We start from the raw sequence: 13,419 nt of genomic DNA, 5'->3' as shown, positions 1-13,419 counted from the left end.
TACATAAATGGAAAGAATACAAAAGGAGAAACCTAAAGGCCTCATCTCATTCTTTTTCTTAATGGGCACAGGCAGATACAACTTTACAGGAAAAAATGGAAATTAGGATGACTAGACTCAGCATTCCTGGGGAAGGGATCTGACTTTGGAGTATGAGAAACAGCTACATACAGATCCAGACAGGAAGGTTTTCCACACACTTTCCCTCCCAAGATAACTTTCAGATACCCTTCAACTTACTACCCACTGGCTCTCCACTCCAGCTGAACTTCTCAAGGTCGTCGTTATCATCATCCACAATGTCTCGAAGGCTGTTCACTGCCCGCTTGGACTCCTTTAGCTACGGACAAACAAAAGGCTAGGATGAAGACAATCTCTGTTCCATTCAGATAGTCAGAGGCTTTACTAAACCCACTCCCATCCAAACAAACTTACTCACAATTTTACATATGCTTTCTCTCACCCACAGTTCAGAGCCCAGTGGAAGATGTTCTACACTTATGCACCAAGGCAACTGGCCAACAATCAGCCCCTTTCCACCGAATATATAGAAGCTGAGGACTATGAATACCTAAAGAGTCAGTTATAAACATCTTAAATTAGTAGGAGGTGCAGGTAGGGGATCACTGGAAAGGTCATTTGCCCTCATTGTATTATAAGAGCTCAGATTTTCCCTACAGGCCTACTACCAAGAGATCTTAAGTATCTCCACCCAGACAATCAGAAGATAAAACCAAGAAATCTGTCTCATCTCTTTTTTTCCCCAGCAATATCAAATCAATTAGTAGAGCTCATTAAAAAGTTAGTTCTGAAATTTTAAATTCATTTAGTGTCAAGCACAGGAGCCTCTTGATAATTCTGAAGGACTCGGGACTTATCATCTATTCTCAGGGATTCTAGGGTGAGAGGAAATTTCAGATAAACTCATCCAATTTGCAGAACCTCTGCTAAAATGGCCAAGGAGACCAAAGCTACTACAAGTGTTCTCGCACAATGGACACAAAACTATTAGGAAACAAACTGAGATTCAACAACCCCCTCAATTAATTTTCAAAAGAAAAATATATAGTAATTGTGGTGTTTTCTGCTTATTTCCCCTCCTAGTAACATTACATAGATCCACCAAGATTTATAGAGAAATTGAGAAAGAATGAAGGAAACAATGTTTTATGCCCTCCAGAGTGCCTGTTTCTTCTCATGGGTCTTGTTCAGCTTCTTTCAAACAGAAAGAGAGGTGGGCAGAGGAGAAGAGCTAATTGTATGCATGGGAGCTATTAACCATCTGGATTTCTCCATTCTAGGGATGGTAGAGTGTAACTAACCTTTTAACAGATAAGCATCAGCATACACTCAGCCTGCTCTACAGGAGGCAGCTTTGCTGCAGCAGAGCAGGGAGGCCTCCTTCCCAGGACCAGAGCTGCCAGCTGAGGGGCTAGGAAAGGATTCCCTACCACAGAGAAGCCACCTTTTGGGGAGCTGTGCAACCAGCCCCTGCTGGCTCTGCACTCAGAGGGGTGGCTTTGCTGCAGCAGTGAAGCTTCCTCCCTGAAAGCCCAGTGGGAAAAAGCTACCCACTGCGCTCCCAAAGAGGAGGCTTTGCTGCAGCAACTGAGCCACCTCACTGGGAGTGGAGCCAGTAGCCCCTGTGGCTTGGCTCCTGGGGAGGAGGCTTCACTGCAGGCTCTGCAGTATAAAACGTATGTAACCTTTATACCGCAGAGCCCACAGCGTGTAAGTGCTGAGATTTTCAGCAGTTTTAAGATTATCTATTTAACGGACTTTTAATATCCCTACTCCATTCACCAACCTTTGGAAGAAAGGGGCGAGTCTCTAGGCTTTTATCAACCTACTATGCAGCCTGAAGACTGTACCTGGGAGAGCTCATCATCGTCATCATCAAATGTGAAGGCTTTACACTTGGAGCTGTGCCAATACTCCTCCTCGTCAACTTTCATCCTGTTCATCTGGAAAAGCAGCCAAAGAGAAACGCACGGGCTAAGCGACAGGCAAATCTCCCCAGGTCACAGAGAGCACTTCAGGGCCTAGGCCCGACGGGGGGAGGCTTTTAGGGGACCGCAGCGGCGGCCAGAGAAGGGAAGGGTGGGAGGCGAGGCCGGGGCGGAGCGGATAAGCCGCGGTCCGACCGGCACTGTAGGGCCAGCTGAGCCAGAGACAGACACCAGGCTTAGCCCTCCAAGGCCGGGGCGGCGGCACCAGCGAGCACCGGGGCCACGCAAGTCCCTCCCTTGGCCCAGAGGAAAGGGACTCGGCGGCCCGCGGATGCTCACGGCTCCTCCAGCCTGCCCTCCTACGAGAAGGGCAGGGAGTCCGCGCAGAGCACCATGGGATGTGTAGTTTCCGCCTTGTGCCCGAGTCCTCTGTCCGCGCAGATGTGGACTACAAGTCCCAAGCAGCCTCGTGAGAACCCGGCTTGGCTTTGGCAATTCCGCTACACGGCGGTGGCAGAGACAAAATTATTCCGCCGCAAGTGGCGGCAAGCGAAGAGCTGAGAGAACTCGGGCGCGGAGCATGCTGAGTGGAGAGCGACGCTGACTGACAGAGGGAGAACGCCCCGACAAAGGCGGAACCAAAGTGCCGAGTCCCTGCCCCGGCCGGGCCGTCTCGGGGACCGGAAGGATTGTGCCGGTGGCGGAAGTCGGGAGGCGGGCGCCGGCGGTTCTAGTAGGTTCCATAGGCTGGCCGTGCGGAGGAGCCTGGCTCGGCGGCGGCGCGTTCGGAGGCTCCGATGGCCAAGTGGGGGGAGGGTGACCCGCGCTGGATCGTGGAGCAGCGCGCGGACGCCACCAATGTGAACAACTGGCACTGGTGAGAGCCGCGCCAGGCCCGGCCCGTGAGCCGCGGGGGGTGGGGTCTGTTCCCAGGCCTGGGCAGCAAGTCACCGGCCGCTCCGCGGACACGGCACATGCGCGCACCCCGGCGCCCGGCCAGTCTGTGGGGCGCGGCAGGGGGCGTCCCTGAGCATGTTCCTGAGCGTCCGTGTCCGGTCGCGGGGAGTCGGGCCGGGCAGGGAATGATGCAGGGCACGTCCTGAGGCCGAGGGAATAAGGCGGAAAGAGGTTGGGAAGGGAAAAGAGGGAAAATGTTAGAAATGTGGCTTGTGTTCAAGCACAGAAACGCCACAGGCCGGGGACCAGACCTGGCTACAGCCTGTTTTCCAAAGCCCACTCACGCCCCTCTGACCTTCACAGGACTGAACGGGATGCCTCTAATTGGTCTACAGAGAAGCTGAAAGGTCTGTTTCTGGCTGTGAAAGTGGAGGATGAGGAGGGGACCTGTGAAGTGACAGAAGTGAGTAAGCTGGATGGAGAAGCCTCCATCAACAACCGCAAAGGGAAGCTAATATTTTTCTATGAGTGGAATATCAAGCTGGCATGGACAGGTGAGTTATATTTAGTCTGTTTTTGCTCAGGGCCAAGGTCTAGCACAGGGTTATGGACAGTGTTTTCCAATGCTTTCCTGAAAGGGTTACTGTGGTTTTGAGAGAAAAGTCCCTTTCCTGAGAAATTATATGGAGTTGCCCTTGTGCGGCAATGAGAGCAAGGAAAGGTAAACTGAACAAACCTTTCTAATTAGAGTATAATTGCTCTCTACAGGCACCTCAAAGTCGGGAGTGAAGTATAAGGGGCATGTGGAGATTCCCAACCTCTCCGATGAAAATGATGTTGATGAAGTTGAGGTAAGCACAGTTATGGCTAATACTGCTGACTGTGCCACTTCATTACAAAAGGGTCTCAAAGCACAGAATAGTCCCATCTTAACTCCCAAAAGTAACCCTATAAGGGTGAAGCCTTTCATTGTTCTCTGGTAGACTACTTAGGTTCATCCTGCACTTCTACCAGAAAAGCAGCAAGAGTGGGGACCTTTTTTGGGTGAGGAGCCGCTGGCCCACAGAAAAGAATCAGTTGCGGGCTGCACACAAGTGAGAAACAAAAAACCCTTATTGACATGGCCCCTCACTGAGGAGAAAGACACTCCCCACATTCCTCTCATACACCAGAGTCTAGGCTAGAACACTGTGCCCTCCAGCCCTGCGGTGAGGGGGGCTGGAGTGCCAGTGCAGGCTCCCCAATGCTGGGGGGGCTCTGAACTTCAGGGGTTGCATCCAACCCCTGGGCCTGAGGTTCCCTGCCCCTGGCTTTTAAAGGGCTCTGTTTTTTTATGCTGGTTTTTGGTTTTTTTGGTTAGAACTGGATCCATGGTAGTTCTACACAGTCAAATAGGTGCATAAGTTACTGTGAACTGGTAGCACATGAGACAGAGAGTTATTAAAAGGGTATAAAAGTTCCTTCAACAGCTTCTTCTGAAAATGCTTTTCAGGCTGAAACATTAGTTCTGATGCTAAATCTAATCTTAAAAGGACCATGTGAATGTGGTTTTGTTTACCAAGCCCATGTCTATTTTACTTAGATTTCCGTCAGTCTTGCCAAAGATGAGCCTGACACCAACTTGATGGCCTTGATGAAGCAAGAGGGCACACAAGAGATCAGGAATGCAATGAGCACTTATATCAGCACGCTCAAAACAGGTACATATTAAGGAGGGAGAACTCTCCTGTAGCTGCTAAATAGCTACTGCGGTGGAAGCAACTCTCCCTCCAGTTCTTCAGTGCGAGTAGCAGGAACTACAGCAGTAGTTACCTTTTCATCGCTGCACTTCAATTAGATGACCTGGGGAAGGAAGCTTGTTTGGAGTAAATTGATCCCTGAGCTCTCTAGCTTACCTTAATACCTATATCCATTTGTACGTCCATTATCCTGGGGGGGGGGGGGAGGAGGAGGAGGAGGAGGATCGTCTGTGGATGTTCACAGCACTGTGTAAAGCTAAGCATATCCATTCTGAGTTGAAGCACAGCTGTAGAGAAGATGATCACAGTACAACTGTTTGTGTGTTGGGAGAGATTCTCTGAGGTAACAGCAACAGACCTTATTTTGGTAGGGTGGAGTTTTTTCAATTTGTCAAAGTATTTGGTGTCTTTAGTATATATAATTGTCATTGACTGTTTGTTTTTTCCAAGATACTAATGAGAGAGACTATCTAGTTCTAGATGGATTTGAACTGAACTTAAAACTTGAGATTTTTGTAGTAATTTTTTAAATCATTAGTCCTTTTTTATAGACTTAGCACACTAACAACACACAGAATTTCCATCTCCCTAAAATGGGTGCTCCTGCACTCTTAATGGGTTTTTGCATCCTTCTCCCAGTTCACATTAGGCACTCAGTTGTGTTCAGTGAAATCTCTCCAGGCATGACCTTATCTCAGAGTCAGGCCTTTTAGCAGTGTGTGCGCCTACATCATTTTGAGCAGCTAAAACATTGACCTGATTTTTGTTACGTTCACTGCATGTTTCTGTCTTTTCAGAGTTCACTCAAGGCATGATTTTACCCACAGTCAATGGGGAGCAAATGGAGCCAGTTCCTCAGCTGGCATGTAGAGCAGAGGACCACAAGGTAAATAAAACACCCCATAGATAGTTCTGGAGAGAAGCCCAGCATGTTGGGTGTATGTGCTGTATATGTAGGTCAAGCTGCCTACTTAGATTCTATGGTATCTTACGCAGTGGATGCAGTCTGTAATTGCTATCTGGGTGTTTAAATTTGTAATGTAGGATGCCCCTGAATTAAAATCTAGTATACTCAGTAATAAGATTGTGTTAAATTTTTTTGTTGCTCCATGAAGCATGATAGCTCCTAAATTAATTTGCAAAGATCCTCATTCTTGTTCTTTAAGTGTATGACAAATTGCATTTATTGGAATGTTCTGGGAAATAAGATGCTTATAAAGTGCTGTGTAAGCCTTACGCATATATTTCAATACTGCTTCTTGATGTTTCCTTAGACCGCTGCTAGTACTGTCACTGCAGCACCTCAGTCTAAATCCATAGGAGTCAAGATTCCCACCTGTAAGATCAGTTTGAAGGACCTTTTCTTAACATCTCCTGAGGAACTCTACAGAGTGTTCACTACACAGGAGGTAAACCAGCATGGTTGGGGAAGTGGTCCCAGAGGACTTGGGAATAGTTCACTTATGCACGTAGAACAGCATAGACTGGAGCAGCTCAAGAGTGATTTGGCAGCAAATGCCTGGGAGAGACCTTCCTACTCACAAACCACTTAGCATGGACCTTCTTGCTAACTCAGCAGTAGAGGGGGCAATATCCTGGACTCCTGAAAATAATAATTAAGTATTTAGTCTGATGATTCTCTATAGGCCAACTAAAGCAGGATCCTGTGCTGGAGACGGCTGAAGTCCAGCTGGAGTAGCCCCAAGCTCCCTACTGCTGACTCCCAGACTGTTTGCAACAAGCCCTCTGTGGGACTGGAGCAACTCCCTGCCCCCAGTAGGCAGAAGCTGCTCCAGCCCTCCTTTTTACTAGTTAACTGAAATTGGTAAGCATTACCTATTTAGGGTGAGGCTTATCAGGTAACAGGTTAACCTCTCATATCCCTAGTGTGTGTAGGCCTTGGTGCCCATGTGTGTCTCCCTCAAAGTCAGGCTTTACTTGGGAGGTCACATGACAATGTCTTGAGTAATGTTACATGCACTTAAGAAAAACTGATAGTACGGGCATAATAAGAGGTAGGGGCCCTCTGTAGATCTGGCATATTTCTCATCCAGTGAGAAGCAGGTAAAACACTTAGTCAGTGGAGTGCTCGCATGACATGGCTCAGGGCTCAAACACTGTTTTCCTGGTTTGAAGGGAGCTTTCCCTTGGTTTGCATCCCCCTGGGACTTTTCAGAAATGGGTGACACTGCTTCCTTCCCAATCCTCAAAATGAAGACCCTAAGCTTTGAGACAAACACTTACTCCAGAGTGTCCAGTGTTCTGCTGCTGGGGTGGGAGGCAAAAGGCAGTAGCAACTCCCCTGCCAGCAGGTTTCAGAGCAGCTGATGCAGGTTGTGGGGAGAAGGTTGTGATGATTCCAGTCACATAAGTCCTGCACTGGTCACAAGGCCTGTCTTTCTGCAGATGGTCCAGGCTTTTACTCATGCGCCGGCAATCATAGAAGCTGATAAAGGAGGGGAATTCCACTTGCTAGAAGGCAGCGTCAGCGGCAAGTTTGTTGATCTAGTGAGTACCAGCCCATGCATCTGTATCTTGTTCAGAAGGAGCCTTAATGGCCAGGTCATACCTTCCTTGCAGTCTTTTATCAGTCTGCCTTGCACCTCGTCCTTATAGCCCTGCACTAATGTAAACATTTGACTCTGCATCCAAGATGGCAAACAGTACAATGCCATCTTGGATGCAGAGCCAAATTTCACCTGGGTATACAGATCTGTTGATATCTTCACTGGTGTAGATATCAACAGATTTGCAGGGCTCTACTTATCTTCCTAACGACTTCCCTGATTGAAACTCCTTTCCTCATGACTTCCATGCTCATACAGTCATCCTTGTGAATTAAGTATCAGAGGGGTAGCAGTGAGGAGTCCTATGGCACCTTATAGACTAACTGAAGTGTAGGAGCATAAGCTTTCGTGGACAAAGACCCACTTTGTCAGATGCATCCTACACTTCAGTTAGTCTGTAAGGTGCCCCAGGACTCCTCGCCGTTTGTGAATTAAGGCATTCATGTCTGGGAGGCAGGAAATCAGACTTCTATTCCTGGCTCTGGACTTGAACTTGTCCAAGGTCTCTCAAAGTCAAGTCACTCTTCCCGCTCATTGTCTGTCTTGTTTCTGTAGAGTGCACATTTTTTGTGCTAGGGACTCGGTCTCATTATATTAGTACAGTTTTCAGCATAATGGGGCTCAGATCTCAGGGCTTCATTATAGTAACCCCTAATATATAAATGGAAGTGGACCATTCAAAACTCAATTTCCCTAAAGTTTGTATGTGGGGGACAAAATACTTTGACTCAGTGTTGTGGTAGCAATAGTGTTCCTCTTGCTTAGTGCTTCAGCCTAATGGGGCCTAGTGTTCACATAAAAGGATAAAGAAACTCTGTATCCTTCTCCCTCTACTTTCACATCCTGTGAGTCTCTGGTGCTTCTTCTAGTCATGCTCCATTCTGGGCATTGATAATATGGAATGAAGTGAGATTGGCAGGACAGATGGCTGCTGTGATGTATTGGGGATTGTATTCAGTCCTGTAGTTACTGTATTCACTTGGTTTGCTTTGCTGTGTTGTACGTGATACTACTGTCCTGTAGAAACTGTGTGCGCCTCAGTTTCCCTGGGCACTACAAGACTCAGCATGACTCGCTGTGGAAGTATGTTCAGTCTTTCACATCCCGAGAACCACGTGACAGCAAATAACACCATGCCCAGGAATCTGAACAAAGGAGGAGGCAGGGCTTCCTAGAGAACTGGGACCAGTTGCTGGGTGAGAGTTTAGTTTTTAAGCTCACTTAGGGAAAAGGGAATGCAGCTGGCCTGGGTAGGGGCTCTGGGTTCCCCTATACCCAAAATGGAGTGTAGTGACTGTTCCTGGTTCCTGTAACAACAAACCTGTGCTACACTATGTCCCTGTGAACCAATAAACCTTCTGTTATACTTGCTGGCTGAGTCTTACATCTGACTGCAGATGAGGGAGCAGGGCCTGGTGACTCCTCCTTTGTTCTTTTCTCTTTACATAGGTCCCTGAGAAGCAGATTGTTATGAAGTGGAGATTTAAATCTTGGCCAGCTGGTAGGTAACTGGACTGCAGTGTTCTAACCCTTGCCTATAACTGAATGAATCTTACCTTCACCCACTGGGTGCTTTGACTGGGGGTGGGGAGGATAATTCTCTACTCTGCACTCATATCTGCTTGGAGATTAACAGTCCACAGTGACCTCAGGTCTCTCAGTTGAATGAGTCTGGATGTTGCATGTTGCCTCTGGGGCAAATGGGTGGACAGGGAACATTGCAAAAGCACTGTGCTCTGCCTTGAAGCTATTGCTGCAACCTCTCTGGCAGGCTTGCAAACAGTGTTAAGAGTGATACTCCCTCTTCTTCTGCCTGGAAGGAAAGCAGCTGGCATGGAAGATATTAAAGCGGTTGAGCAACAAGGGAAGGTTGTGGAAGGACTTCGCAGTACTCAGAAGGATCCAGTGCCTTCTGGTTATAGGACAGGGATACTGATCTCTACAGCAATGTTGGGTCCATATGTAGCTGTCTTGTTCATAGCTTGTGCCTTACAGCACAGTGATAATACAGGGATTTCCTTTGGTTCTTCCAGGGCACTTTGCAGTTGTTACCTTGAACTTCACTGACAAAGGCGGTGAGACAGAAGTGCATTTGGAGGGGAAGGGCATCCCTTCCAGCGAGGAGGAGACAACAAAACAAGGCTGGCAACGCTACTACTTTGAGGGCATTAAACAGACGTTTGGCTATGGTGCCCGCTTGTTTTAACATCAGCTGCTGGGAGAGTTTGTAGCGGAAGATTCTGCTGTGTGGACTGAGTTGCTTCTTGTCTGTTCCTTTCTTTTTTGGTGCCACTGCTGTGAAGAGTGGAATGAGGAATGCCACTGAGCAGTGCTATTTCTACCCCCTTAACTGCTTTGTGCATGCCTCCTGCCACAAGGGGTCAATGAGGGGTTCTCTTACATGTACATACTTCAATTGCTAAATAAACATAACTTAAAAAACAAGGGAGATTTTTATGGCTGACTGTGAAATCAGGGTTTTGAGCCAGATTGTGTTCAGAATGTATCCAAAAATGTGCTGCTCGCAGAGAGGAGCACTAGCCTTGGCAGGAGTTACTTGATAGTGCTTTAGGAGTGGAGACAAGCCTCACAGCAAGGCTACGTCTACACTGGCCCCTTTTCTGGAAGGGGCATGTTAACTTCACTTATCGTAGTAGGGAAATCCGCAGGGGATTTAAATATCCCCCACAGCATTTAAATAAAAATGTCCGCCGCTTTTTTCCGGCTTTTAAAAAAGCCGGAAAAGAGCATCTACACTGGCCCCGATCCTCCAGAAAAAGCGCCCTTTTCCGGAGGCTCTTATTCCTACTTCAAAGTACTACAATAGGTGAAGTTAACATGCCCCTTCAGGAAAAGGGGCCAGTGTAGACGTAGCCCAAGTGTATGACATTAGCTCAAGACAGCAAATCTCACAGTCCAGTGATCCTCTCTAGGTCTGCTACTGTTAAATAGCAATAGGCTACATGCCAGGGAGGGCATGTTTCAAATCCCCTCCAGGTTCTTCCTCAGGAAACCTGTCCTGAGAATAGACATCATTTACTGACCAAGAAAATCAGTAACCCTCCAGAATAGTGATAGAAATGTAGCCACATTAGTCTGGGGAAGCTGAAGCAAAACGCAGGACAATGTAGCACAGGCATGTCCAAAGTCCGGCCCACGGGCCAATTGCGGCCCATGTTCCGATTTAATACAGCCCCACAGGTAATTTAGCAATATCTATCTTTTATGGCCCCCAACGAATCCATATGTATTGAGATGAATACACTGTAAAATCTCAGTTAATGTCAGTTGGTCTAAATCAGTTATAAATATATTTGGACACAACATGTATACTTGGTGTTATGTTCCTGTTCATATTTTTGAACTTAAAAGTTGACAGACAACCTTTATTACCAATAATATGTAATGTACTTTACAATGTTCCTGACATATTTCAGCTGCCTGGATTTTTTTTTTTCATCTGGCCTTCAGATAGGAAAGGCAGAGTGATTTAACATCTGTTTAGATTTGTCATCCATGTGACAAAATGAAAAGTATGCCGTTTGCAATAAACGTTGCATAAAATAGTGAATTTGCATTTAATTTTAATGGTTCAAAGAATGTCAGGCAAAATGGTCGGCCATCACGCATGTTCACTTCATCAAATCTGGCCCTCTTTGAAAAAAGTTTGGACACCCCTGATGTAGCACTTTAAAGACCAACAAGATGGTTTATTAGATGATAAGCTTTCATGGGCCAGACCCACTTCCTCAGATCAAATAGTGGAAGAAAATAGTCACAACCATACATACCAAAGGATACAATTAAAAAAATGAACACATATGAAAAGGACAAATCACATTTCAGAACATGTAGCAGGTAAAGGGTTTGGGCAACTTGGCTCCCTGACTATATCACAGCTTGTAGTGGCCATTAGGGAACATGGACACCCCTGTGGCCTCATCACCCTCTGGTGCCTCTCATCCCCATTATGCAGCAGAGCTGCCCCGCCACTCCTCCTGCGCCTTCTCTTTCCCATACCGGGCGTCACGCAGTGTAGCTACCCTTTTCCCCTCTCAGTCTGCGGCCTCATAGACTTACTTTAGATGATCATATTGGTCCCTTCTGACCTTAGTCTGACCCCCTGCACAGTGCAGGCCACAGAATCTCACCTACGCCTCTTAGAAGAATCCTCTCATCACCTATATCTCAGATATTGAAGCCTTCATATACTTTGAAGGCCCCAACATGCAGAGAATCCTCCAGCTGTGATCTGTGCCCCATGCTACAGAGGAAGGTGAAAAACCTCCAGGGTCTCTGCCAATCTACCCTGAAGGAAAATTCCTTCCCGACCCCAAATATGGCGATCAGCTAAACCCTGAGCATGTGGGCAAGACTCATCAGCCAGACACCCAGAAAGTTCTCTATAGTTAGTAACTCCTATCATCCCTCCAATGACCTATTTCCCACTGATAATGGCCCCTACAGCCCGTTGACTCTGAGGAAGGGAAAGGGCAGCTATCCTGCGTAAAGCCCATTACAGGAGACAGAAGGCCCAAGGGGAGCTCGGGGCGGCAACGCTGAAGAGCGGGGAACAGGGCCAGCAGAGAGAAAAGAGGGGAAGGAAGTGGCCAATCTGGTTCAAAAAAAAAAAGAGCTAAGGGGCCAGAGGTGGTGGCGGAAAGGTAGAGAGGGGCAGCTAGATAATACAGAAAAGGCGTGAGGGGAAAGAGGGACAGAGGGAAAAGAAGGCAGCAACGCCACCAAAGGGGCCGCCCGAGTCAAAGAGGGTTAAAACGGAGACAGAGTAAAGGAAAACAAAGAAAGACAGAAAGAAAGACAGGGGCACCTGTAAAATACACAAAGGCCTGAGGGGGAAGCAGAGAGGGAGATGGCTTGCTGACTAAGGGGCAGCCACGTTTACAGGAGGGAGAAAAGGCATGGTACGTAGCATTTTTACCAACTACCGGGCCTGTGGACAGACGAATAACGGAGCCCAGTTTGCCTAACGGACAGGACGAAGACAATAATAGGAAGCGAGGGGAAGAGGGAAGGCTTTACTTCAGTGGCCACTAGGGAGCGGCTCTAGGAGAGACGGAACAGGAAAACAAAGACAGTGAGAAGAGTCAGAAAGACAAAAACTAAGATAGGGGCACCGGTAGCAGGTAAAGGGTTTGGGCAACGCGGCTCCCTGACTATATCGCAGCTTGTAGTGGCCGTTAGGGAACATGGACACCCCTGTGGCCTTATCACCCTCTGTTGCCTCTAATCCCCGTTATGCAGCAAAGCTGCCCTGCAACTCCTCCTGCGCCTTCTCTTTCCCATACCGTGAGTCGCGCAGTAGAGCTACCCTTTTCCCCTCTCGGTCTGCGGCCCCTACAGCCCCTTGACTCTGAGGAAGGGAAAGGGCAGCTATACTGCGTAAAGCCCATTACAGGAGACAGAAGGCCCAAGGGGAGCTCGGGGCGGCAATGCTGAAGAGCGGGGAACAGGGCCAGCAGAGGGAGAAGAGGGGAAGGAAGTGGCCAATCTGGTTCAAAAAAAAGAAGAGCTCAGGGGCCAGAGGTGGTGACGGAAAGGTAGAGGGGGCAGCTACATAATGCAGAAAGGGCGTGAGGGGAAGGAGGCACAGAGGGAAAACAAGTCAACAACTCTGACCAAAGGGGCCGCCGGAGTCAAAGAGGGTAAAAACGGAGACAGAGAACAGGAAAAGAAAGACAGTGAGAAGAGACAGAAAGAAAGACAGGGGCACCTGTAAAATACACAAAGGCCTGAGGGGAAGCGGAGAGCGAGGTGGGTTGCTGTCTGAGGGGCAGTCACGTTCAGAGGCGGGAGAAAAGGGGCGGTACGTGGAATTTCTACCAAATACTGGGCAAGGTGGACAGACGAATAACAGTGCCTATTTTGCCCAACGGACAGGAGGAAGAAAATAATAGGAAGAGAGGAGAAGAGGGAAGGCTTTACTATAATGACCGCTAGGGTGCAGCTCTAGGAGAAACAGAACAGGAAAGGAAACACAGTAGGAAGAGTCAGAAAGACAAAAACTAAGATAGGGGCACCGGTAGCAGGTAAAGGGTTTGGGCAACGCGGCTCCCTGACTATATCGCAGCTTGTAGTGGCCGTTAGGGAACATGGACACCCCTGTGGCCTCATCACCCTCTGTTGCCTCTAATCCCCGTTATGCAGCAAAGCTGCCCCGCAACTCCTCCTGCGCCTTCTCTTTCCCATACCGTGAGTCGCGCAGTAGAGCTACCCTTTTCCCCTCTCGGTCTGCGGCCCCTACAGCCC

The 13,419-nt window shown here is 48.1% G+C and overlaps 2 protein-coding genes across 3 annotated transcripts in view; one reads left to right on the top strand and one right to left on the bottom strand.

Annotated features, from left to right (window-relative positions):
• Nucleotides 1-2,499, bottom strand: part of VIPAS39 (VPS33B interacting protein, apical-basolateral polarity regulator, spe-39 homolog) — a 29,208-nt gene extending 26,709 nt beyond the window's left edge. The window contains exons 1-2 of the mRNA XM_006134820.4: nucleotides 1,872-2,499; nucleotides 241-340 (exon numbers count right to left, since the gene is read on the bottom strand). Of these exons, the coding sequence (XP_006134882.2) occupies nucleotides 241-340; nucleotides 1,872-1,964 (193 nt within the window). The 5' untranslated portion in view covers nucleotides 1,965-2,499. The remainder of the gene's footprint in view (nucleotides 1-240; nucleotides 341-1,871) is intronic.
• Nucleotides 2,500-2,643: 144 nt separating this feature from the next.
• AHSA1 (activator of HSP90 ATPase activity 1) lies at nucleotides 2,644-9,597 on the top strand. Of its 2 annotated transcripts, XM_006134818.4 has the most exons (9): nucleotides 2,644-2,826; nucleotides 3,210-3,400; nucleotides 3,615-3,697; nucleotides 4,429-4,546; nucleotides 5,383-5,471; nucleotides 5,860-5,994; nucleotides 6,992-7,093; nucleotides 8,602-8,653; nucleotides 9,186-9,597. In XM_006134818.4, the coding sequence occupies exons 1-9, from the start codon at nucleotides 2,747-2,749 to the stop codon at nucleotides 9,356-9,358; spliced, it is 1,023 nt and encodes a 340-aa protein (XP_006134880.1). In that variant the 5' UTR covers nucleotides 2,644-2,746; the 3' UTR covers nucleotides 9,359-9,597. The 2 variants fall into 2 exon arrangements, with proteins under 2 accessions (XP_006134880.1, XP_025046346.1); XM_025190561.2 differs by lacking the exons at nucleotides 2,644-2,826; nucleotides 3,615-3,697 and having other exon boundaries at nucleotides 3,235-3,400.
• The last annotated feature ends 3,822 nt before the right edge of the window (nucleotides 9,598-13,419 follow it).

Source organism: Pelodiscus sinensis, chromosome 4 (genome assembly GCF_049634645.1).
Source record: "Pelodiscus sinensis isolate JC-2024 chromosome 4, ASM4963464v1, whole genome shotgun sequence".
Taxonomy (NCBI): Eukaryota; Metazoa; Chordata; order Testudines; family Trionychidae; genus Pelodiscus; species Pelodiscus sinensis.
This window is presented reverse-complemented; position numbering and strand designations above follow the sequence as displayed.

What these genes read in the sequence shown, in the direction of transcription:
- AHSA1 (XM_006134818.4), top strand. Translation starts at nt 2,747, where the DNA reads ATGGCCAAGTGGGGGGAGGGTGACCCGCGCTGGATCGTGGAGCAGCGC. An exon ending in TATCAAGCTGGCATGGACAG is followed by an intron (nt 3,401 to 3,614) that starts GTGAGTTATATT and finishes TGCTCTCTACAG; the next exon opens with GCACCTCAAAGTCGGGAGTG. An exon ending in TATCAGCACGCTCAAAACAG is followed by an intron (nt 4,547 to 5,382) that starts GTACATATTAAG and finishes CTGTCTTTTCAG; the next exon opens with AGTTCACTCAAGGCATGATT.